The 25,122-nt window shown below is 45.9% G+C and overlaps 1 protein-coding gene across 1 annotated transcript in view; it reads right to left on the bottom strand.

Moving 5' to 3' along the window:
* The window catches only part of LOC144729953 (voltage-dependent calcium channel subunit alpha-2/delta-3-like), a 118,375-nt gene extending 93,645 nt beyond the window's left edge, over nt 1-24,730 (bottom strand). Inside the window, exons 1-2 of the mRNA XM_078610382.1 lie at nt 24,579-24,730; nt 20,181-20,262 (exon numbers count right to left, since the gene is read on the bottom strand). Coding sequence (XP_078466508.1) covers nt 20,181-20,262; nt 24,579-24,730 — 234 coding nt within the window. The remainder of the gene's footprint in view (nt 1-20,180; nt 20,263-24,578) is intronic.
* Between the last annotated feature and the right edge of the window lie 392 nt (nt 24,731-25,122).

Below are 25,122 nucleotides of genomic sequence, written 5' to 3'. Positions count from 1 at the left end.
GTTTTTTGGGTTAGAGCGCTTGAGTATAAATGTGTCGTAACCCTCCACCACCCGACACAGCCTATTCTGGAAAATAGCCCGATGATGCTGGATGTAATTGCCAGCGAAACGTCGTACTACTCAAATTATAAATGTTATGGATTTACTCTCCAATACACCGGTGGCCTGGATATAAATATTTGGCGTTTTGTTTACGTGACAAATCCCTTATTAATTGGCTGTGTCGGGTGGTGGAGGGTTTCTACACATTCATACTTACGCGATCTAACTCAAAAACCTTTAATATGAACAACAACCGCCATTCGCCACAAAGCGGCGGTGACGTCACCACGGCCACGTGCACGATGTGCCAGGCCACGTGCACTCAGTGTTGAGAGCCAGACTCCTCGGTCAGCCGAAGGAGCCCACGGCAGCGAGTCAACGTGAAGCAGCAACGTGGGATGGGTGATGCACGCTGCCTGTGCTGATATTAATCACGACTGCAACAAGAACAGCAGCAGCAAAAAGCAGCGTCTTACGTTTGTAATGCGCTCAGAGCGTAACGGACGTCTCAAAGCGCAGGAGCAGATGATGATGATGAAGAAGAAGAACGGGATAGGGAGGCAACGGGGAGCGACTGAGCAAAGGGAATGAGAGAAAATTGGGCAATTGTGGGAATCCAAAAGTGAGTTCAAAGAGGAAGGTTTTGAGGAGACAATTGAAAACAGAGAGAGAGGGGGAGGGGGCACCCCGAGACTTGGAGGCAAGGTTGGTGGATCACAACAAGATGGAGCAGTCATGGATGTGAGATACACAACCGCAGGGACACAAGGTGCCACCTGTAAGAAGCAGTATAGAAAGTCGATATTAATGCATCTGTATTCTTCACAGCTTTCCGTCCAAACACTTTGAACTTTGACAGTTCAAGTAGTAGCTTTCTCCCGCTGAATGTTGGGATTTATCCAGTCGCTGTAAATGTATTTTCTCGTGTACAATCACTCAGGGAGATTGTTAAACAGCGTGAGCAGGCAGATCCTGAGCAGGATGGTGTTGGTGTATCACATGCATTAAAAAAGTTTCCCAAACCCAATGGGCTGTGTGGTGGCTATTTGAGTGCTAACCCCTTGTATTTATGGGTTTTCTCTGGGAGCTCCAGCTTAATTAAATTCCACACACAATTAAATTCCACAGATAAAACACCCCGTCACATTGGAATGGATGCAACACAACGGTATGACCGTCTTTAAAAAACGAGCGTAAAACGCATGGTTAGTGATATTTAGTGTTATAGAGGAATGCAGCCACGGCTATCATCAGTGGCGAGCGATACAATCAGAACTGGTCCTACCCTCGCCTCACGCCCCCCCCCCCCTCCTTCACCAAGCCGAAGTGAACAGCATAGTGAAGTATGTAAAAATAACATACCTATGCCCGACATGGCATGAGCAAATCTTCAAATATCGGTGGATAAAAAAACGGCTTAGAATGTCTAACTTTACATTTTTTTAAACCTTTGTAATGCAATTTCAAGGGAGACTCTTAGCATAGACATCAGTGTCGGATTAAGCTAGTGCAGGGCCTGTAGCATATTGTTATAAAGGGACCCTAAATAAAAACACACGTAAATATAAAAACACACATTTTTTACTTGCATAGTAAATTGTATCTTTTCACTTGCTATACAGCCAGATAACACAACAAATCGCTAACCTTAAACATCCAGTCGTTCATAAAAGTTGAAGGCAGTATAGTACTTTAGTAATAGAGCAAGTGCAGAATCGCTGAACCGGAATTGATAGCTTGAAAGCATTTAGCGCGGGGCCCTTGAAAGCGCGGGGCCCGTAGCATGTGTAGCTACTTTGGCTACTAGGATAATCCGTCACTGATAGACATAATGAGTTCACAATCAAGGTTCTCAGAAGTAAAGTTATGGAAACATGGCAAAGTGCCTCGCATCGCTGCTGACCGCTCTCGGTGGTGTTCGCTCACCTGGCGGCCGCCAGCAGGTCCGGCTGCTCGTGTGCAGGTGCGAAGCGAAGTTGATATCGATCGTTGCGAATATCCAGCCCCCCCCCCCCTCCCCACGTCTCGCGCGCTGTTGCTAGGAGACCCAGAAAGGTCACAGCTCCCATCGTGGGACAAAGCGAACCCATCAGCAGGATCAAATGACGGATAACTCGGCGCCTGTCGGAGCTATCCAATCGGTTTCTAACAGCTCATGAAGGGTATTATTGTTATTATTGGTATGGGACAATCATTATCAGCAACATCGTAATTTGTACCATCATCATCATCCTCATCAGCCATGGTTTATCCCACGGCTGGATGAAGAAGACCTCTTGTCGCCTGCCCACGTTGTTGATGAATGATGTGGAACTCACTCCCGCACAGGATGCTGAACGCATTGTTCCATCCCTTTAGTGATTGCCCCTATAGGCGCGCTCTCTCCTTTTACGACAATTCTTGTCCATTTTGCGATGTGTCCTGCAAAAGGCAATTTTTTTTATTGATGAATATAAATAACTTTTTGTTCACAGTGTAACTGCGATTCTCGCTATCATCTAGGTATTCCATATCGAGACGTAAACACAGCTGGACTTAAAATATTTATGGTTCTCATGTTAAGGGTTGTGACCGAGTATATTTTACATACGCTATGAATAATTCTGGTTTGTTTATGTAGACACCAGTAAGCTACATGTGTAGTGCTTCAATAAAGACATACACACTACGTGAGTTGAGGCGTTACAAATGTACAAGTTAAAAGCGTGATATGGCGCAATCATACGTGTGGTTCAGGACTTGTTTTCTTTCTAAATGTGGCTGCGATGTGGGTAACCGCACGCCACGTGCGGTTACCCACATCGTTATTTGACCATACTTCGCCACGCTCAGCGTAGGTTGGTGCAGTGGGGAAGCATAGGTTTTGATTTATCATACAGTACAACAATGGGTTTTATTGCACGGCGATCTGCGGGCAACTCAGCCCCGCAGCAGCAGCCTACAGACACCAGTTCTGTACGTGGTGGTCGCACAATTGTTTGACTTGCATCCCACTGGGATTTTTGCACACAGCATTGATATTCGGTGCTTTTCCTGGAAGACTGTGCTGTTTTTCCTGGATATTTCTGTTACGCGTACAGTAGTCACTTTAAGATGTTTCTTGTTCATGTTTTTTGTTTGTTGCGGTTGCACCCGATTCAAGTGCCGAATGGCTCACAGGGCTATACATAATAAATTAAACTGAAAAAACATCCAAGCAGTATCCAGGCTCGACGTAGCGTGGCTTCTGAGATCTGACACTATCAGGCAACATAGTTGTGAATGTATGAGTCGGTTCTTTCATGGGATGAGATACCTCAAGACAAATAAAATTAGGTTACCACCGTTCTAAACCAGTGTTTCATTGGGCCAGCTTAGCCTCAACAGGCTTGTGCGGTTAAAGACCACGATATGTGTATTATGTGACAGCAGCAGGCAAGCGAGTGAGGAAGCAGAGGCCTCTCCCTTCCCATAATTGGCTCATTCTCTACGTGCCGTAGGTCTCTGTCTGCGGAATGTAAATTAGCTTAAAATACAACAGAATCGCGAGCCGAACTACGGGTTTCCCTGCCGAGTGGACACCGTGAGAAGGCAAAAAGAAGCAGAGGAAGACAGAGGAGGAGTGCGGAGGAGAAGGCGAGACGAAATCAACGAGTTGGGGAGGCCAATGCCGCACAGGAGCAAACGTGGGAAATTTAATTAATTCTAGATTTGAAGCTTTCGTGACTGCAAGGATTCATATTCTTAGGTTTTTTTCGGTAAAGTCACGTAGGTAAAACATTAAAATTAAAATTAATAAAAGTAAAATAAAATAAAAATAAAAAATCACGACGTTTCGGAGGCAACACAAGGTGGAACCGTCACAGCACGCTTGCTGTATCAAGTAAATGAGAGATTCCAAGAGATACTACCCCGTATATATACAGTATCTCTTGGAATCTCTCATTTACTTGATACAGCAAGCGTGCTGTGACGGTAACGTCGTGATTTTTTATTTTATTTTTATTTTATTTTACTTTTATTAATATTTTTTTTTACCTACGTGACTTTACCGAAAAAACCTAAGAATATAGAAATTGAATTAATGGAAGAATATTGGGGAAGCGGTTTGTAAGTTACCAGCTGACGAGAGCAACGACAACAACAGCAGCAGCAGCGTGTGCTCGTCGCGAAAAAAAAGGACAAAATTGCAATGAAATTTCACCAACATGGAACGTTCACACGCGTTGTCATGTCGTGCACGCTGCCATTGAGTCCAAGCGGGATGTTGCATTCCCAGCCAACTTGGCGGAACAATCTCCTTGGCACTGAAATTTGCAGCGCTGCGCAGGATTGTGAACACTCGGTGCGCATGCCACATGAAAGCATTCAACAGATTTTACTCTTCAAACGCAAAAAAGCCGTGAGAGGTAGCCAGATGCACCATTGGAACCTCATTTGCCAGTAAAAAATATGATAATTGATTTTTTACCCTTCTATCTGGCAACAACATTGACACCTTTTTTTTTACAAGGAGCCATGTTTGCATAGACCACAATACCTGCAGTCATAATGCAAACAAAAAAACATAACTCTGATAATAATAAAAAAAAGGTATCAGTTTTGTTGCCAGATAGAAGAGTAAAAAATCAATTATCAGGTAGCCAGATGGTTTCAGGTTTCGCAGCACTGAATGGTACCCACTGATATCCTGGGCTTCAAATTGGGCAACTAGCTGTAATGAAACCTGGTCTTATTGTGCAACGAGTTGACTGCACGGAAATTATATGGAATATTACATTTATGTTTTCACTTAATTTGCGCAAATTTCAGCACTGAGAAGTGAAGAAGAAAAACACAATTGTCTTGACTGCCACGCAGCGAACACGGGAAGTGTGCCCAACAGTTTTTGTATCAGAATATTTAGTTACTGGAGGAATCCGATGAGCTAGAAAGCTCTTTTTCACAGGGTAAGAACGTTACTACAACAAACAATACAAAAACACGATGAAAGTGCAAAGTACAATCACCCAAACACATACAAGTAAAACTAAACCAACCCCATCCTACCATGCAGGCAAAGCCCACTCAAGTTTTAACTTCTTTTTCAGAAGCGACCTGGCCACAAATGATAGCTGAACACAGTGGCCTATAATTTGGAGATTTATAGCACCAAAATAATCTAAATAATCTCAATGCATCTTTATAAATGTGGAGGGATAAATTACCCACGTAACCACGGGGAGAGAGAGAGACATGCAAACTCCACTTAAAAAGGGGACATAAAGGCATCTTTGAACTCGTTCTATGAATTAAACAAAACATTTGACGATGCTGCTGCGTTCACTGGTGCACAAATAACAACAAGCTCCATGCATTCGGGAATAACACTGCACTAAAAAGCATGCATTCATTATTATAGATAATCGGCAATGTTTTGGGAAATGGCTCATCTTCATGCTTCAGAACATCAATTATGTATATTTGTTTTCCTTTTAAGGATGTGCTTTAATGGATGCGTTACGGGTTTTTTTTCCCAATCTTATTTTTCTCACAGCTGCTGTCTAACATGGGGGGTGCGCACCACTGACCAAGATTTCTGAATGGCTATTTCGTCTCGTCATGTAATGCCGATAGCATAATTACTACCGCAACATATATACGAATACTTTCATATTCATATGCAAAAACAAGCGAACTTTAAAAATTCCAGATGCAACGCAATTTCACCCCGGCTTGTGCCAGTGCTAAATTGGCGTTACTTAACAAAGTACGAATGGAGGGCGCGGCCACGTGCCGACGGGGTCGGGGCTGGAGGATCTCGGGATAAGCTGTGTGATGTGGCAAGCTGCTTAGCCCAGCTGGAATCCGTGGCTCCGATACCCAACCTCCATCCCCCCCCCCTCAACGTGTGCCGCGCGTGTGTCATTGGCATTTGCCAAGCCGAGTGGTCCATACATCAGGGATCTAGGCACACACGACTAGCTGAGCTCACCTCTCGTCACAGTCAATGTTGACGCTCGGCGCTTCACAGGCCGGGACAATGTTTCCAAACACTGTTCCGGAAAATTGTGCCGGTAGAGATTTGTTTTGTGCTTTGTCCTCGTGATTTAAATAAAACCATTAATAGAATCATTTGGAATGTATGGTAGAAAAGTAAATGTTTATTATGGATAGGCGTACATTGTATTCTAGTGGTAGTGCCTTATACTGGGATTCACTTTAAGCCGGCCTACCAGAATTCGGTAAAATATATAGTGAGAAATGAATCCCTGTTGATGATACTCATTATGCTCATTTGACTATCTCTTGTACTATTTATGAGCTTCATAACTATTTCACAATTTTTTTATCAGAATTATTAATTCACATCTCTTTGTGTCTCCCCCATACTGTTTCAGTCATGGAGGTTGCCTGACCATTCCTCACCACACCAGACAGTGCGGTTTGGTGAAGGGGGAGCTCAGGACCGGTTGTCACTCACTACTGAGGTTGGCCATCGCTGGGAATTGAACTCAGGTGCGCCGTGTTAATAGTGCAGTGCGCTGACCGCTCTGCCACTGCTCCACATCAGCCCATTTACATGTTCTGGGGTGGTAAATTTGGTACCGCTTTGTGATACGTCAAGAGTGTTGATACTATGGAGCAAAGACGGTCACTGCATCGCGCACTTTCAGATGAGCTCCTGCGGCCGTTTGGAACGCTCTTCCAATATTAAGACGCCACTGGAGCTATGCACTTTTACACCTTTATTGGAAACGAATTTCTTTAGAACTTCTTCTTGTGTGTAGTTTGTTGTCCTTCCCCCGCACCTCCGATTAGCGCGGTTGGCTACTACGTACGGTGCGAGAGAAATTCAACATAAATACACAGCATTACGGAATCTCAACCACTGGCTGAGGCACACCAGTGGAGCTGAGTGATCGCCCTGTTGCTAATTTGAGCGGGAAGAAACTTCAACTTTGGCTTTTAAATTAAATTTAGAATCTAACAAGTGAAGTGGTTCATCGAATTAACGTCCCGCCTCGATCGTTTTTGACGAGTAATCACAATGAAGAGTTTTGCTCCATGTCCTCATAGCAGAGATGCAGTCTCCAGTACAGCTGCGAGAGTGCACATGTCCATGTGCGGCCCTTTGTCTCAATCCACTGCTGGATGAGAGCCCCCCTGCTCCGTGGTGCAGGTCAGTGCAAGTCGTGGAAGGCGGGAAAGCGTAGACATGGAAACACCGACGGGCAAATGCCTCCTTTGGTTTCGCGACACGATCCACGGCTGCGCACAACATGGCACAGACCCACATGAGCCTGTGGGAATCCAGCGTGCGTGGCGACAGCCCTTGGAAGCCCTGGCCCGGGCTCAACTCTGCTTCGATTCGGAGATCGGGCGCATGCTGTGTCATTTGGTCAAAGGGACAGAACATGAAAACATGTGATTATAGGTACTGTATTCATATTCTTTGGGTTTTTCGGTAAAGTCACGTAAATAGGAAAAACATATTTTTTTTTCTACCTACGTGACTTTACAGAAAGACCCAAAGAGTACGAATTCCTGCAGTCACGAACGCTTTAAGTCAAGATGTATATTGTATACACTTAGCTGTATAAACGTGTATATCTACACATACACGAGCGTAACATAGAATTTGAGGCAGAGCAGTGGCATAGTAGTTAGAACACCGTGACACGGACCCGGCTACGTGAATCTGGAGGACAATTTACCAAGACATATTCCGTATGCACCGATTGGAAATCACTGGACGGAGACAGAAGGGCCGCACATGCAATTATTCATTCAATGCAGATATCGTCACTCAAATGGCCACAATTGACCACGACTGCACGCAACTGTACGTTGTCTCCATTAGTCGTCAATGTTGATGGATTCAACTGAAACCGTCCCATTTCCTTTGCTAAGTGGGGCATTACCACGACAATTGTGACCCACCGCGCAGCTTCTCGTTAAGTAGCACTCGCCCGGCGGCTCGTGGGCGCGAGATCACATGGGCACACCGCACCAAGTGGCTGCGGCGGGGTGTCTGTGCGACGAGAACTGAGCGCGCTAATGTTTCACTCCGTGACATTGGCGGCGAAGTGGCCGTAATCCGACGGGGTCAGGGAGTCGCACGGGGATCACGGTGCCTCTGGCTGTATGTAAGGCACAGAAGCCCCGTAGCGTGCGGTCAAAAAATAGCGCTCGCCATGATGCCGATCAGGGGCTGTGTTCAAATCCAGGAGAACAAAGCCCTGCATGCACGCTGCCTATCTATTCTTCACTCCCCGCATCCTCAGCCCACCTGCATTGTTGTTACGTGCTGACCTGCCCTTACCGGACAGCTTTGCAGCACATGGGATTTTTTTCCAGTGTAAGTAAATATTTTGATTCTAATTCTGACCCATTTGCGTTGCTTTTGGCCACCCGTTGGCATTGCTCAGTCAAGCTACACCTTGCGGATGAGGGTCCAGTTCGAGGCTGCCTCGTATCTATAAATCCTAATGCGACAATTGTTACATCACGGCACCGTGAAAGGTGGCGACGGATTCGAGAGGCCTTCATCCAGCAGCGGATTGATGATGGTTGATGACGACGATGCAGAGTATTTGGCTGCTGTACATTTCCACGTGATAAGCAACTTCGTTGAGCTATCATTTGTGGCCAAGTCGCGTCTGGAAAACGAGCGATATAGCTTCAGCTGGCAAAATACTAATTTCGGTACGGACACATTTGCATTCACAGTGTATCGATGCAACGTTAGTGAAAACAGCTCCGCCCTAGTTGACGTAAATACGGGGACACATAACCCACAACTGTTGAATTCCTCCATTGGAACCTCATTTGCCAGTAAAAAATATGATTTTAAAAAGGTGTCAGTTTTGTTGCCAGATAAAAGGGTAAAAAAACAATTATCAGATTTTTTACTGGCAAATGAGGTTCCAATGGTGTAAATGCTTTCCCCGAGCTCTCATACTCTGATGGTGCATTGTCCTTGAGTTATGCGCCTTTTGGCGTCATCTGGTCCAACCCATGTGAGACTAGGCTCTAAGGAAAGCTGTCTCGGGTGTGGACCAATCAACTTCAAGGACAGTGCATATATTATCAGAGTTATGTTTTTTGTTTGCATTATGGCTGCAGGTATTGTGGTCTATGCAAACATGACTCCTTGTAAAAAAAGTTGTCAGTTTTGTTGTGGAATTCTTGTTTGCCCACGATATACATATCATATCAAAATCTACTTTTACTGCACCACAAATTGGGGAAAGCGCCATCAGCAAGCACAACATCACTTGCTGCGGGGTCCACTTTCTGCCCCGCCTCCCCCCTTCTCTCTCCCCCCTACAGCCGAGGCCTACTATATAACCTCGTGCCACGGCAGTTCTCTCACCAGTTTTTTAAATCCTTTATATTAAGTTCACTTGCTTGCTTGCTTGCGCGCTTACAACCGTGCAAATCTTTCGGTCGTTTTTTAACCCACTTCCCGTGATCCAATCGAGCTGACATTGTGCACACAGACTCGTTGTGCGTGACAATTTATTTTCGTGAAATTTTTTTCTTCAAAATGTTACACTTTTTAGGATTTTTTTTTTGATATTTAATTACCAATTGCTTAATAGTGGCAGGCAATCATCTGACCCATAGGTGGCAGCCATCTCAAGCCAGAGGACGAGAGGACTCTAGCCGCCACGCATATAAAGGATTTATAGTGAAAAACTTTGTTTTTACGGGTTAATTTTTTATGGCTGTGGTTGTCCCACCTGATGACGATTGCTTGTGTTTTGCGATCGAAACGTCGTGATCTATTAAATTTCTACCTACGTGACTTTACCGAAATAACCAAAGAGTATGGATTGCTGGAGTCACGAAAGCTTCCAATCAAGATACAACACCACCTATTAAAGCCATAGCAGCACAAGAGGGTAGTTTCGGGGTCAACACCACCCCCAGCAGCCTTTGTCTCCCCGGTGCTGACAACAACACCAAGTACTCATCAAGTACTCATTTAAGACTGTGTTGGCCTTTGGGAGGCACAGAACAATATCTGATATCAATCTTGATTTGAAGCTTTCGTGACTGCAGGAATCCATACTCACAGGCCCTTTGGATTGCACCCGTTGGGTTGCACTCCCTCGTCTAGCTTACTTTTACATGCTAATTTCTCACATTAACATCATGCTAATATTTCACATTAACATAGCCACTTCCGTGCCCTCGTCGAGGAGGCCACTCTCCTCCTATCTTACAGTTACATGCTAATTTCTCACATTAACATCACTAGCCCTGGCCACTTCTTTATGACCCTTGGGCTACACCCATTTAAAACCTTTTAAAACAGTCTGCCTCAGCAGCAGACCATGCTATCCCACCTGATGACGGACGCTTGTGTTGCGCCCGAAACGTCGTGATTTATTTTATTTTAATATCTGACATCACTTCCCACGGATGTGTGCTGTGGCCAGAATCGATTATTTAGGTGGTCGCGTTCGTAGCGCTGAGTGCTAACCACTCTGCCACCGCTCATCGTCAACATGTACATCCATTGTGTCAATCTGCTGATGGGCGATTGTCGTGTGCATCCCGGTGGTTGTATTACCAAGCTGCACCAGGCTGGTTCGTACATGATATCCATACGCAGTATACGCAGAGCATGAGCAGAGTTATTTTACGTGATGTGTTGGGTGAGTCAGATAACTGATGGATATCTTCTTGGTTCTTTTGGTAAAGTCAAGTAGAATGGAAATAATAAAATAATTAAAATAAAACATAATACAATAATTCTCACGACGTTTCGGCCAGGACGGCTGCTTGCGTTGTGGCCGAAACGTCGTGAGAATTATTGTATTATGTTTTATTTTTTATTATTTTATTATTTCCATTCTACGTGACTTTACCGAAAGAACCAAGAAGATGAATCCCTGCAGTCACGAATGCTTTAAATCGAAATTTAACTGATGGATATCTTTATTATACTGCACATCTGTGAAAAAGAGCTGTATTGCTAATCGGATTCTTCCAGTATAAATGTACAGTAAAACCTTGGATTGCGAGTAACTTGGTCTGCGAGTATTTTGCAAGACGAGCAAATTTTTTAAATAAATATTAATTTGATAAACGAGTGAGGGGTCTTGCAATACGAGTAGTACGTGTATACACTTTGTCTGCCGAGCGTCACGTGATCACAACTGATATACGAGTGCTTTGATATACGAGTGCGTTGGATTACAAACACGTTTCCGGAACGAATTATGCTCACAATCCAAGGTTTTACTGTATATTCTGATTATTACCTTTTCTTCTTGCTTTCTTGTTGGCATGTTATCAATTTGGCTCTTGCAATGCACTTTTAGAAATGCATACGAGACGTTGCGGCACTCATCATTGGGATGCCACGCAGCATGAGTGGCTTCTACTTGGCTCCTAAAAGGCAGATTGACTGAGAATGCGTGTAACTTGTTTTTATTTGCAGCGAGCCTCGACAAATCTGTTCGAATAGCACCATGGACAGCACACATGGGCAGCACGTAAGTTGCAGTGGCAAAAGCGCACGGGTCAGCAGGCTGTCGTGAATATACACAGTACATACATCCTTCATAAAATACGAAAATGACATTAATTTACGGACATCTTTTATATATATATAAATATTTACAGTGCTAAATATGAAAACGCAAATAACAAGTGCATTTGACCACGTTATCTCAGAAGCCTCCAGACAGTTGCTGCTATTCCCAGCACAAAGTGCAGGATCCCCAACTCCGGCTTAATCCAGAACATCCAGAGATTTCCACTGGTGCCGACTGCTGTCAGAGAGACAAGCCTCTGACTTAAAGTGTCTGCCTGTGGCATGGCGAGGGGAGGGGCTATGCAGACACCACGGGAGTTGGGACGTGTTTTTTGTGTGGTACACGTGGCCTGATTATTCCTGTGCATGGAAACCGGCCAAGTGGCTCAGTGGTAGAGCGAGCAGCTCGGAAACAAAAAGTTGCGAGTTAAAATCCTGGTTGGGGGTTGGCACAGCCCACGCATCCCTCCGAGTACCACTTTACAAGAAAGTTAACCGTCATATATGCCTATATTTGACCCCAACATAGAAATGTGGAAATTCGAGCCACTGGCTCCTGGGCTGGCTGTACACGGGCGATGAACACCGTCTCGCTGCTCATTAGAGCAGGGAATCATTTTTGCTTTTTGACGGGACATGTGATCTTCGTCCGTCTGTCTGTTGGAGGAAAATTCAAATGCTTTGACGAAAACCACAAAAGCCCCTTAAGCCAAGATCCGTATAACTTAAGGGTTACATTGGTCAACAAAACTGCGAACGCAATTAGTTTGGGTGCATTGGAATGCCTGCGTGCGTTTGGGCATTACGGTTGCACGCCGAACACCTTCAGGTGTGATGTTGTTCTTCACACAGTGCAATCCCCGAATAAGTGTGAAAGCTTCCTTAACGTACTGGCTTTTCAAGCTCGTTTTCATGCTATATTTCAGCATAGAGGGCAAGTTTCCAATTTGTCAAAGTTTGGCCGTGACTCAAACACACGATGGCAATTCCGCGTGAATTATATTGCAGTATTTTTTGTTTAATGATTGTTTTTATGGTGCACACTCATTTTTACTTAGTGGCCTCTATAACTCAAAGCACAGGGAAGATTTCTGAGAGTCAACCTCTCCTCCATCCATTCTGCTCTCCGACAACCACGCATTCATATATTTCAGCCATATATTCCATCAAGATCATTAAGATCCTAAAATTGTGCATTGCTCAGTCCCCACGGTCTAGGCGACACACTTGGTGGTGACGGTGCCTTTGCAATTGCGGCACCTAAACTCTGTAACTCGTTGCCCTTCGAGGCCACGACTTACGATGCACTTACACATTTTGAAATCTCGACTCTAACGTATCTGCTTAAAGTGGCTTTCTCTCTCTTTTGATATTTTCAAACGTCCATGTCTCTTCCTCTTTCTTGGTTGATGTTAAACCAACTTTTGCCATTTAATGCAGTGCCGTGAGAACGAATATTTAAGGACACTTTATACATTTCCATTATTATTAAACACGCCCTTAACATGTCCCAGTGGTAGGCGCAGTGACACTGGGGCATGTTGGGTAAAAGACATCACCCTCTGTGTGACCTGGTTATCTGTGTAGATGATGTCCGAGCCATCCTCACACACTCGCACCAGATGAAGATGAGTCGGAGACTGGTAAGCACCTTCTTACTGGTAGGAACCTACTGGTTCCACAAGCCCACAGGGGTTTCTTCTGTCCGTCCGTCCGTTGTGCAGGGAGGGGCTGGGTGGGGAGGGTGGGGCTGGGTGGAGAGGGGAGGGTGGGGAGGGGCTGGGTGGAGAGGGGAGGGTGGGGCTGGGTGGGGGGTGGGAGGGGTGGGGCTGGTCACCCCGTGGTGGGGGGGGGTCAAAAATCGTCAAAAATCGCGTGACGTCATTTATGGACGGCCCCTAAGGCCCACAAGGCACACGGAGGGGTGCTGTGTCTGCAAACGCACTTTGCACTGGGTACCCGTGTGAGGCTGAGACGCCACCTGAGGGAGGGTCCGGATCCATCCAGACATCCGTCGCCGATGTTGACCCGTGAGCGAGAATCGAACTCGGGTCACCGGGTTCGCAGCGGAGCGAGCTCACCACGATCCGACACCGCTCCCCCCCCCCACCAACGCTCACGCACAACCCACGTTATAACAGACATTAACAATGACGCACTGACACTGACACACTCTCGTAACGACAAAGATCCCCAGTATAGCCTTAACAGACTGGTGGGGCAAGTGCTGTTAGCGAGCACCTATGAAGGCTGGCACGGCACACGAGGGGGTGGGTGGCCAGCACCACGCCCGACTGTCTTTGTCTCCCCAGTGGCGATGTTTACACACCGCACCAGGTACTCATTTGAGGCTGAGTCGAGCTAGGGAAGTCCCATGACGGGTTCAGATACTCGTCACATGTGTTGGCCGTGAGCTGGAATCGAACTCGGGTCGCCGGGATCGTCGCGCAGCGCTAACCGCTACTACACTACCGCTCCCCACTCACACACACACATGCACACACACACCCACTCACACCCACACACACCCACCCACACACACCCACACACACCCACCCACACACACCCACCCACTCACACCCACACACACCCACCCACACACACCCACTCACACCCACACACACCCACCCACACACACCCACTCACACCCACACACACCCACCCACACACACCCACACCCACTCACACACACCCACCCACACACACCCACTCACACCCACACACACCCACCCACACACACCCACTCACACCCACACACACCCACCCACACACACCCACTCACACCCACACACACCCACCCACACACACCCACTCACACCCACACACACCCACCCACACACACCCACACCCACTCACACACACCCACCCACGCCCACCCACCCACACACACCCACACACCCACACACACACCCACCCACACCCACGCACACACCCACCCACACCCACCCACACCTGACACGTGGCGCTGCACGCTGACGCACCGCTCAATGCGGTGCGTGTTGTATCGAGCCGGCTGCTCGATTCGGGAGGGACGATGCAAATGAACTCAGCTGCACTCCCATTAGGCCAAGCGGCCCCCCCCCCACCTCCCTCCGGTATTTTTCGAGAGTGCCATCGTTAGCCATGGCCATCAGATTTAACGCGCACATTGAATGGAAAACTATCAATCACGGGATGAAAATGTATTGACCACGTTGTGTGTGTGTGTGTGCGTGCGCGCAATCTGCACTACCCGAACTGACTCATTTCAATTATGAGAGAGTTTAGTTTATTTTTCCACCGGTGGGATTTGAGAAATGAGGAATGCGTTCTGAAAGCCCTCGTTTGTCATTGAGAACCCTCAGACTTAGCTTGGCTTAACGTGGGCTCGCTCTGTGGAAATTAATACCGCAGTAGGCATTCGTCAATTCATAAATTACAATGAATTGCTACGAGCATGATCCAGGCACCACTTTGTTCGTGTGAGAATTGGCAATTTTCGAGGTGGCGCGGAAGTGTAGCGGTTAGCGCGCTGCGCTACGATCCTGGCGACCCGAGTTCGATTCCCGCTCACGGCCAACACATGTGACGAGTATCTGAACCGGTCATGGGCCTCAGCGTCAAATGAGTAACTGGTGCGGTGTGTAAACATCGCTACTGGGGAGACAAATGCGGCCGGGCGTGGTGTTGGCCACCCACCCCCTCGTGTGCCGTGCTGGCCTTCATAGGTGCTCGCTAACAGCACTTGCCCCAACAGTCTGTTAAGGCTATACGGGGGATATTTGTCTACGTTAAACGCATGCAAATGTATTGCAAATAATTGCAAAAAAGAAAATCAACACATTCTCAAGCTCTCCATTTAGGCAAAAATTTGGAACACGACAAAACGAACGAGACAGAAGAGACACAGGAGAGACAGAACAACACGACACGACATGGAGAGAGAAAGAACAACCGATAAAGGACAAATGAGCTTCAGAACGATGGATACAAATTAGACAGACACAACACACGAGACGGTACAATGCGAGACGAACGAGACAGTCGGCACAAACTACACAAGCGACAAGAGGAGTACGGTCACATATGAGAGAGTACAGACAAGAGAGGCGGTACTGGAAGTCTAAATGAGACGAGACAAAAATAAATCAACTACGAATGGCTCATCATAAACAAACATCGTGCTTCGTTCTATCACTTCCTATCAGTGACCCGTAAGCAACCACATCTTGTAGCTGGGGTCAATGAAGACCTTCACCACAGTCATCCATGAACCATTTTCCATCCTATTAGCTTAATAACATGGTAATATATCATATTAATAACAATATTAATAGGTTCCTTCGTATACATCTTTGTTTCATCTTGCGTCATACTGCTCAGCCCACCGTACACAATGAAACACGTGTCCTGAAACATGCCTCTTCAAATATGTCTCGGAAATATTGGCAGGAAACATGGCTTGGGAAAATGTTCCCCAGCAAGTGACAAGATCGATGGCTCATTCTCGCAGTCTCCCCGCACAGGCCGAAGGTGAAATGTTTCTTGACAAATCTAGATTCGAAGCGTTCGTGACTGCAAGGATTCATACTCTTAGGTTTTTTCGGTAAAGTCACGTAGGTAAAAAATAAAATTAAAAGTTAATAAAAGTAATAATGGAAATAAAATAAAATAATAAATCACGACGTTTCGGAGGCAACACAAGTCTCCGTCATCAGGTGGGACCGTCACAGCTAAAATTACTGCATCACTAGATGGTCCCACCTGATGACGGAGACTTGTGTTGCCTCCGAAATGTCGTGATTTATTATTTTATTTTATTTCCATTATTACTTTTATTAACTTTTAATTTTATTTTTTACCTACGTGACTTTACCGAAAAAACCTAAGAGTATGAATTTCTTGACAATGTTTCCCAGAGTATAAACCGGTCCTACTTCCTTGGCAACGTTGTTCCCTTGCTGCTGGAAACACGGAAACATCCTGGGCAGCGGAGGAAACGCTTCTTGTCGTCTTCTGGGGGACACGCTTTCTCATGCACGCTCGGCTAAGAGGAGCCGGTAACCTGCAAATAATGAAGTTGAATGGGATACATTTCAAGTCTGATTCGCAGCTACCCTACCTTACTGTGATCGATAACCAGACTAAAGGCGCGTGTTGGTAATTAGTGGTAGAGATCTTCTTGGTTCTTTCGGTAAAGTCACGTAGAAGGGAAGTAATAAAATGATAAAAATAAAATAAAAAATTCTCACGACGTTTCGGCCACAACGCAAGCAGCCGTCCTTAGGTGAAGAATGAAATATACGCTCCAAGCTTGGTGGTGTTTCATTCTTCACCTGAGGACGGCTGCTTGCGTTGTGGCCGAAACGTCGTGAGAATTATTTTATTATGTTTTATTTATTTTATTTTATTACTTCCCTTCTACGTGACTTTACCGAAAGAACCAAGAAGATGAATCCCTGCAGTCACGAAAGCTTTAAATCGAAATTTAGTGGTAGAGAGTTTATCTGTTTGTGCTGGGAAATTCTCCCCTCCGGCTCAAAAGCAACCTCAAGCCACGGGCACTGGGCTGCCCTCACTCGTCCGCAACGACAAAACTAGGGGACATTGGAGTCGATGCTGGACATGCAGACTCAGGTGGCGTTTTTCTAAACACGATCTGTAGAGCAAAACCTCTCGAATCCGCACTGGGAGAGAGAGACAGAGAGAGAGAGAGCACAGGGACTCCACTCCTCGTATCGCACGTGGCAGACTGACGCAATCGGTGTAGCCTTGCAATTTAATATTTTCATAAATGTCAACAAAGGGGAGCGAGAGAAAGAGCACGGTCACCACTGACACGTGGTGGACCCATGAGTGACACACGGTGAATCTTTAACCTTGGGAGTGTCAGTCTATGATGCGTTCTGCTAGTCACAATATTGTATCCTTCTCGTTTTTGGACATTAATGTTGTAAATATAACACGTATTTATTTCTAGATTTGAAGCTTTCGTGACTGCAAGGATTCATATTCTTAGGGTTTTTTCGGTAAAGTCACGTAGGTATTTATTTGGTGAAATGTTTAGATATTTGTTTCTAATAACATTTCAGTCACCAAAAAAACAAACCAGCCACCTCCCAAATAATATGTTCACCCGCCATGCAAACTGCAGTAAAGATCCAGGGTGATCACGTGATTCACACACATTGCCTGTGTCAGGGCTTGCACTGCTGGCAGCTTAGCCATGTGCCCACATGCACCTCACACCTCACCTGCCGGCTGTGTGAGTACGTGCGGGCACACACTCGTTTCGGGTGAATTAGACATACATGCGGGCAGTTTTTAATTTAGCAGTCAGAATAGTCCAGAGCATGTCACATCCATCCTGCCTTATTTTGTGCATTTAATATTTTTTTTATAAACCAATGTAGAATTTTTTTTTAATGTATAGGCGCACCGTGTATTCTAGTGGTAGTGCCTTACGCCGATACTCCCTGTCCCAAGCCAGCTTAGCAGTGTCTCGGAAAATACCGAGTGCAAAATTAAGCCCTGCATTGCAAGTGCCTGTGAACCATGCACGCAGATGCAGTTGCGTATCGCGGTCACAGTATTTTAGAGCGATGTTGATGGCAGAGACAGGTTAAATGTCACCACACTATCGTTTGAGCAATGGAAAAAATTTACATGACCATCCCTTATTTCCGGATGAGAGCCACTGGTTAGCGTGGGTTGGTGAACACGAGCCGTTACATTGATACTGGTAATTACATTAATCCCTCCAGAAAAAAAATGAGGACCGAGTCTCACGGCTCGCTTTCAGGAGGGTCCTGCATTGCAATGCTTGGCCAATTCCTTTCTTGCGTGTGGGAGGAAACTGGCGTGCCTGGAGCAAACTCACTCGCACGTGGGGGTAAGACACACAGGGTCACACCGACTGGGTGCATGAAGCTGCTTGCTGCACCGTCAATCCACTGCTGGATAAGGGCTTCCCCACGTCGAGCGGGCCATAGGGGTTATTTGATCATACTTCACCACGCTGGTCAGTGCGAGTTGGTGAAGGCGGGTAGCATAGACATGGGAGCATATAAGCACAGTATAACCCTGGGGTTTTACGCACCGCCTTCTGCCCACCACATGACCACATAACACTTGTTATGCGTACACTCATCAATTATTTCACGAAGCTTTGCTTATGCTACTCTTGTGCTCAGCAGCAATGCCGTCAAACAGCAGAATTCTCTCTGAGCTGATCATTGCTGAACGACTTCTTCTCCGTGTGCAGCGCAATGCAGAAAAAACTGGGTCATCTCTACAGACTGATCGGGAACAAACGGCAGATGTGCCTTTACGGTGCATGACTGTGCAAATTGACGAGGACTCTTATGGGATGAAAACCGCATCCCATTCAATCACTGGCATTGAGCGCTGTAGCATTGTTAAGAGGTTTTTTTTTACATTAGAGTTTTTGATAAGAGCCCTTCTGAGGCCCACCCCTTGTAAGGTTATAGCCGCCTCTGAGGTACAGAAACGCTGCCACATCATGGGAAGAAGACAGTGGCTTAGGCAAGTACATTATCGACTCAGGAGGTGCAGCAATTGGCCAGGTGGGGCCCCAATATTGGATATGCGCAATTTTCAGAAACCAAAAGTTACAGCTCCCATTTAATGAAAATAAAACGTGGAACGTAAAGTGAACGCGTTTTCTTGAAAATACACTTCAACTGTTTTTTTCCACAAGTTTTTGTTATTTTCACACTTTTGAAAACATATCTCTCATGGTAGTTGTCAAGGGTGGCCTATCTTGTAGCTTTGGCCACGAGGGAGGGGGGGTAAGGCACCCACTGCCCCCACGCTCGTTACGCTACTGAAAGAATAATATCTCACACGAACTGAAGAGGCGACAACTACACGCAGTGTGCATGCATCGTCTTGTGAGGTGTGTTGTTACACGTTGGCACAAACACTGGAACGTTTAATGTCTTCGGATTTGTCTGGATGGCGACCTAAAAAAAGAAGATCCCAGGAAAAGCAGGAAGTGTGGCAACCCATCCAGTTGGGTCCTTTTTTGAGGCCCCCTCTGATCTAAGGCCCAGATTAAACTGCATCACCTCACCACAAGAAAGACGCATCATTGAATCGATTATTACATATTTTGCTCAGGATAATGCAGCTAAGTTGTCCGTGTAAGAACAGATTTTTTTTAATAGTTGGTCTATGTTGTGCGTATTGGGTTTACGTGACCCCCATCGCCACAAAAGGTGCTACTATTGACCACAAGTGTACAATCTTAATTGATTAATGAATGAAATCGCAGCCCTGAAATTCAACAATTAATGAAACTGCTGTAAAGATGGGAGGGGTAAACAATTCCACCCATCATCATTATCACAATCAGCCATTGTCTATCCACCGCTAGATGAAGGCCTCTCCATTTTATCACAATCCCACAATGTCACAATCAATCTCACATCTCCTGCACACGAACTAATCTCACCGCTAAATCTGCATCGTGGCCATCCTCTCAGTCGCATTCCCTCATTTGGCTGCCATTCCATCTGTCTCAATGCCTGCTCCCCCGGACCCACGTGTGCGGCATGGAAAACACTCGCTGAGTCTGACCGTTGAGGCGCGGCGTGTCAAGCGTGCTTCCCTGGCGACTCTGTACCTTTTGCATGAAGCTGTACCCAGAGTAGCGGGTGGAAACGAACCGCATCTCCTCCGCAAATGTCCTTGCCCATTCTCGTACGCTGCGAGGAGCAAACGCGGTAACAGGCTTAGGTCTCGGTGATCGAAATCGGGGGCTTAGCGCAATCAGGGAGGGGGGACATCCTCGGTGGGACTTGGCGTGCCAGCGCCTCGGTGGCTGCTCGCGCAGGGTCAAGTTCACAGGTGCGACAGTCTCGCGGCTTACCACTTGCAGGCGGCGAATGCAGGCGGGTTGATTGACGATTTGGCAAGCGATGTCAATAAGTAACAATGCAGCTGTTCGTTACTGGGAAAAGACCAACTCCTTCTGGTTATGAACGCCAGGTGTTCTAGTTTGTCATTATAATGAACAATGACATTGGTTTTCTCTGCACGGCTTTAGTTTGAAATGAAGGATAGAGAAGGCGTATTCTCTCTCTACATTCAACGTAACCGATTACACGTTAACCCAGAGTATAAAAACCTGAGATGGAGTTTGTCAAATGTGTGAACTGGAGCGGTGATCTGCCACCCAACTTATTTGTGCTGCCCAACCCAGCCAACTTGGCTGCTCATTTATACGGAGGCCTGACAGAGCGGTGTATATATATATGACGTATGCATATTTTACTTCTTTCACACCGTACGTAGCCACCTGTGCTAATCGGAGGTGCGCGAAACAATGGATGCGCCCTTGCTACTTGGTACATGCCGTTACTTGCTATGCGTGCACGAGTGGTGTAGTTGAATAACTGAACCCAGTTGTTGAGTCGTGCCTCCACGCATGTGTCCTTGGCTCACAACATTGCGCTCTCTCTCTCTCGCTTTCTTCGTTCCAGCTTAAGCCACTGGGACCAATTTGTAAATCAATAGTAAAAAAATATAATGGTGCTGAATTCCCCCGGGATGTTTGTGAGCCATCCGAGCAATTTTACCATGGGTTTATGCACAAGTGTCACGTGATGCTGAAGCATGGTTTAAAAGCTCATCCACTGACAACTCATAACCAGAAAATAGGCGTAATGCTTATAGGACTGCCACTGCTATAAAAAAACGATGTATTGTCCCTGGGTGGATTTTGCAAGGTGCTTAATGCAATAAGTAGAATTTAATCATTAGCGTTACAAACAATGTAAATAAACAATGCATGCATTGTATTATTACAAAAGAAATCAATTGCATATGTAGCCACAAAAAAAACACAAAAGGGTAAACTGAACTGTCATGAAATGCACGTCGAAAGCGCCACTTACGTTTCTGAAGGTAACCGTTTCTGCGCGTCAGTGGCGTGCAGGGCGATGCCGCTCAGAGCGAGAGCCACGCATGCCAGCCTTAAACCCACCGCCTGTCCGCCCAACTGCATGGCCACCGATTTCACGATCAGCCCCACAGACGAATGAATACAAAGCGAACTTGGAGAATTCCCTTCAGCCTGTCCACACGCATGCGGCGCTCAAATGGACACGAAAAGGCAGTTGCGCATGCTTCCGTCACTTAGCCGCCGCATTTGTCAAACGATCGGCTGCCCCCATAATCCAAGGACACTAATATAATGTAACAAAGTCGACGTCAAATCGATGAAACGGGCTTCATGGTCAATCCACCACCACGGTTAAGTTTTTTGTCGTGAAGCGCCTACTCTTCGTCGTTGTTCCGTACAAAAACCGCGAAGATCTCTCGGCCATCAAACTTAAAATGTGCCGAGTCTTTAAATCCTCCGCAAGCAAAAACAAAAATGACACAACAAAAATTATCGAGTGCGTCCTCCCTCCAAGCCGCCGCTCCCCTCTTTTCGTTGGTCGTGGAAGCTTCGCCGCTGGCAACGCCGGGTAGCGTGCTCCGAGGAGGGATGCTTCTTGCCAGGAACCCCTGCTCCACACTGTACACACCTAATCCAACCCTCCTTGCCTGCCGCCTAAATAGGATGAGGCTCTCGCTCCTGTCACTTCCAATATGTGCCAGGCGAATTTACCTGCGGCGGCTATGCCGGGGGCAAAGGAAACTAAGCTCCGTGCCCGGCTATGCGCCGGCCTCCGTGCTGAAAGGGAACACGCGCACGCTGCCTCCTACAAGCTTGCGGTGCGGGATGGGTTGAGGCGGGTGGGGGGGTAGAGGAGAGACGGATGGACGGAGGGAGTGAGCGAGGGAGCGAGCGAGCGAGCGAGCGAGGGGTTGAATGGGAGGGAGCTGCAAAGGGAGAGAAACAGAATATCATATAATTTGACAGGCACTCTGCGGAGCCTTTGCCTGTGGCTCATGTGCAATGACATACAATTATAATGCCACGTACCCAATAACGCAGCTTGGAAATTAAGTCACAATTGTACCGTGTATGTAAGGGTTTAGCGAAGTATACACGAAAATATGAAAATCACTTTTGTGGCAAATGACTCATGACCATGCTGAATTGACTGTGCAGTCGATAAATTGCCAGCCTCTGCTGAAGTTCCATTAACACGTAAATCAAAGCTGGTCCTTAACTGCAGTGTACTGAATTGCTTACGAATGCATCATCCCACAATCTGCCGGACGAGAAAACTCTAGAGCATCACCCTTTTTTTATTCTCCAAATATAAACTTTAAACAAACGTTAAATGCTGATCAGACAGCACGGTCTGATTTCGTCTCCCGTGCTACTGCCGTAGCTCTCACGTCCCGTGTATGTGAACCACAGCCTCTGACGGCCATCACTTAACGTTACTCATCTCTGCATTTGGTGCAGTTTGGATATTACATGAAGCTTGCAAATCGAGATAAGGATATTACAGCAGACCAGTCAACGTGTGCGTGTGTGTGTGTGAGAGCAGCAATTGCAACATAGTAACAACTATTTTTTGACCTGACTTCAAAAGTTAGAAGTAGGGGTTGGCTGAGCTTTCAGTGCAGAGAAACACTCGGGATGGAAATATGGCCACAATGAAATTGAATTTCTAAGTCACTTGATGCAGCTAATTCGGCTGTGACGGTCCCACCTGATGACGGAGACTTGTGTTGCCTCCGAAACGTCGTGATTTTTGTTTTTATTTTATTTTATTTTCATTAATTTTGATGTTTTACCTACGTGACTTTACCGAAAAAACCTAAGAATATGATTCCTTCCAGTCACGAAAGCTTCAAATCTGAATTTCTAAGCGCCAGTAGTCAATGAATCCCAAGGACGCGCGGCGACCCAAAGCAATATATATCAAGCCCAACAACAATGACACGTTTTAATGTTTTTCACTCCAAAGTTTTGAAATGTTACGTTTTTTTAAAAAAAATCTCCTGGGAAACCAAAGCAACTGGAGGAAATGGCGGAAAATAAATTGACCAATTCCCCCAAGTATTTAGGGGACATTTCTGAGGTCATATCATAGCTCTTTTGCAGACCAAAATCAATGTAGTGAAATCTTGATTTGAAGCTTTCGTGACTGCAGGAATCCATGCCTTTCGGTAAAAGAATCAAAGAGTGACTTTACCGACAGAACCAAAGAGAATGTTATGAAATGTCGCACGTGCTAATTGTTGTGGCTTGTGGCCGATTGTTGGGTTGTGTGTCGTTCTATGTATTTGCATCTGTCACGATTTTGTGCTGATTTGTTTACTATCGAACACAATTTCATACCGATTTGCATTATTGACCCAAATTTTGAGGAAGGATATTTGGACACTTTTGTATGCCGCAATAGAAATCACATTTATTTTCACGAATTAATTTTGTCAGAAACAAACAATTACAGGGGTGCACTTTTGTATCTTCTTATTTATTTAGAAGTGCAAATTATAATAATTATTTCATCATAGACAGCAACAACCTATAATGGCTATGATAAAAAACACAGCACATGTATATGATGTGATGTATTTGCTATTGCCGATCAAAACAACAACAGCATCGCCACAAAGCAGTTGCATGTCATACCATCAGCATCAGAACAGAATCAGAACCATACACACGAGTGGGCGAATGAAAGGTCAAGTTTTATATGCACGGTCATTCACAAGTTTCGCATAGCATTATATTTATGTGCAAATCTCACATTAAGTTTTAAATATGTTCAGTATGAAGGGTCAATTCTGTCAGTAGGAATTCATTTTCGTGGCATTTGCACAGATAAGCAGCTGACATTTGAAATAGCAACAAATGCTATACATTGATGTCTGGGGTTATTCAGCCACTCAACGACTCTGGCTGTGAGCCGGTGAATTGCTCTGCTGCCACCGTTTAATGGTCTTGATGGACACTCAGCAGTTGTGCTTCATTTTTTATTCCACTCCGCACTTTCAGGTGGAACTAATCATTCAGGAAGATCATTGTTTTTTTTTTTCTGAAACAATCCAAACACGTTTTTCTGCCTAAAGACACTCACACGAATACGCCAACAAACGTTCAACGTACTTGCTGAAGTACCTCGTCCTCTTCCTCGAGGCAACTGCTTGCCCTCTGCAGGCGACCGTCTGTTGCTCATGACACACGCGCTCGTGATCCGCCTGCCTTGTCTGCGTGCGAACGATGCACGTTCCATTGCTCTTGTCGAGACAGCTGGCCATTGCTTGCCACCTCGCGCACCCAAGCCGACATCGGATTTTGAATAACGCATTGCCCATGCCACAGCACGGCGCTTTACAAATACGCGTTCATCTGCATGCATCTGCCAGGGATGGTGTGTGCAAACTCTATGACATCTCAGTGGAAGGATGCGTGCAGTGGTATTTAACGTTTTTGTGCCGCGCAGCATTGTTTAAAAATATATATACTTGCACATATGAGTGCACAGTCCATTCATTGACAACTTGTGCTGAGTGGAATATCAGCTCTGCACATGAAGAATATAGTTTATAATCACCATAGCACCCTCTGTTGGAAATGTTGCATGATAGCAACGTAAGTTGTGCTGGTGACCAAAGTGTAGATCTTTATTGATTTGTGTAGACATCCAAAG

This window comes from Lampetra planeri, chromosome 34 (genome assembly GCF_965212315.1).
Source record: "Lampetra planeri chromosome 34, kcLamPlan1.2.h2, whole genome shotgun sequence".
Lineage (NCBI taxonomy): Eukaryota > Metazoa > Chordata > Hyperoartia > Petromyzontiformes > Petromyzontidae > Lampetra > Lampetra planeri.
Note: the sequence above shows the minus strand (reverse complement) of the source record. Positions and strands in the feature narration are given on the sequence as shown.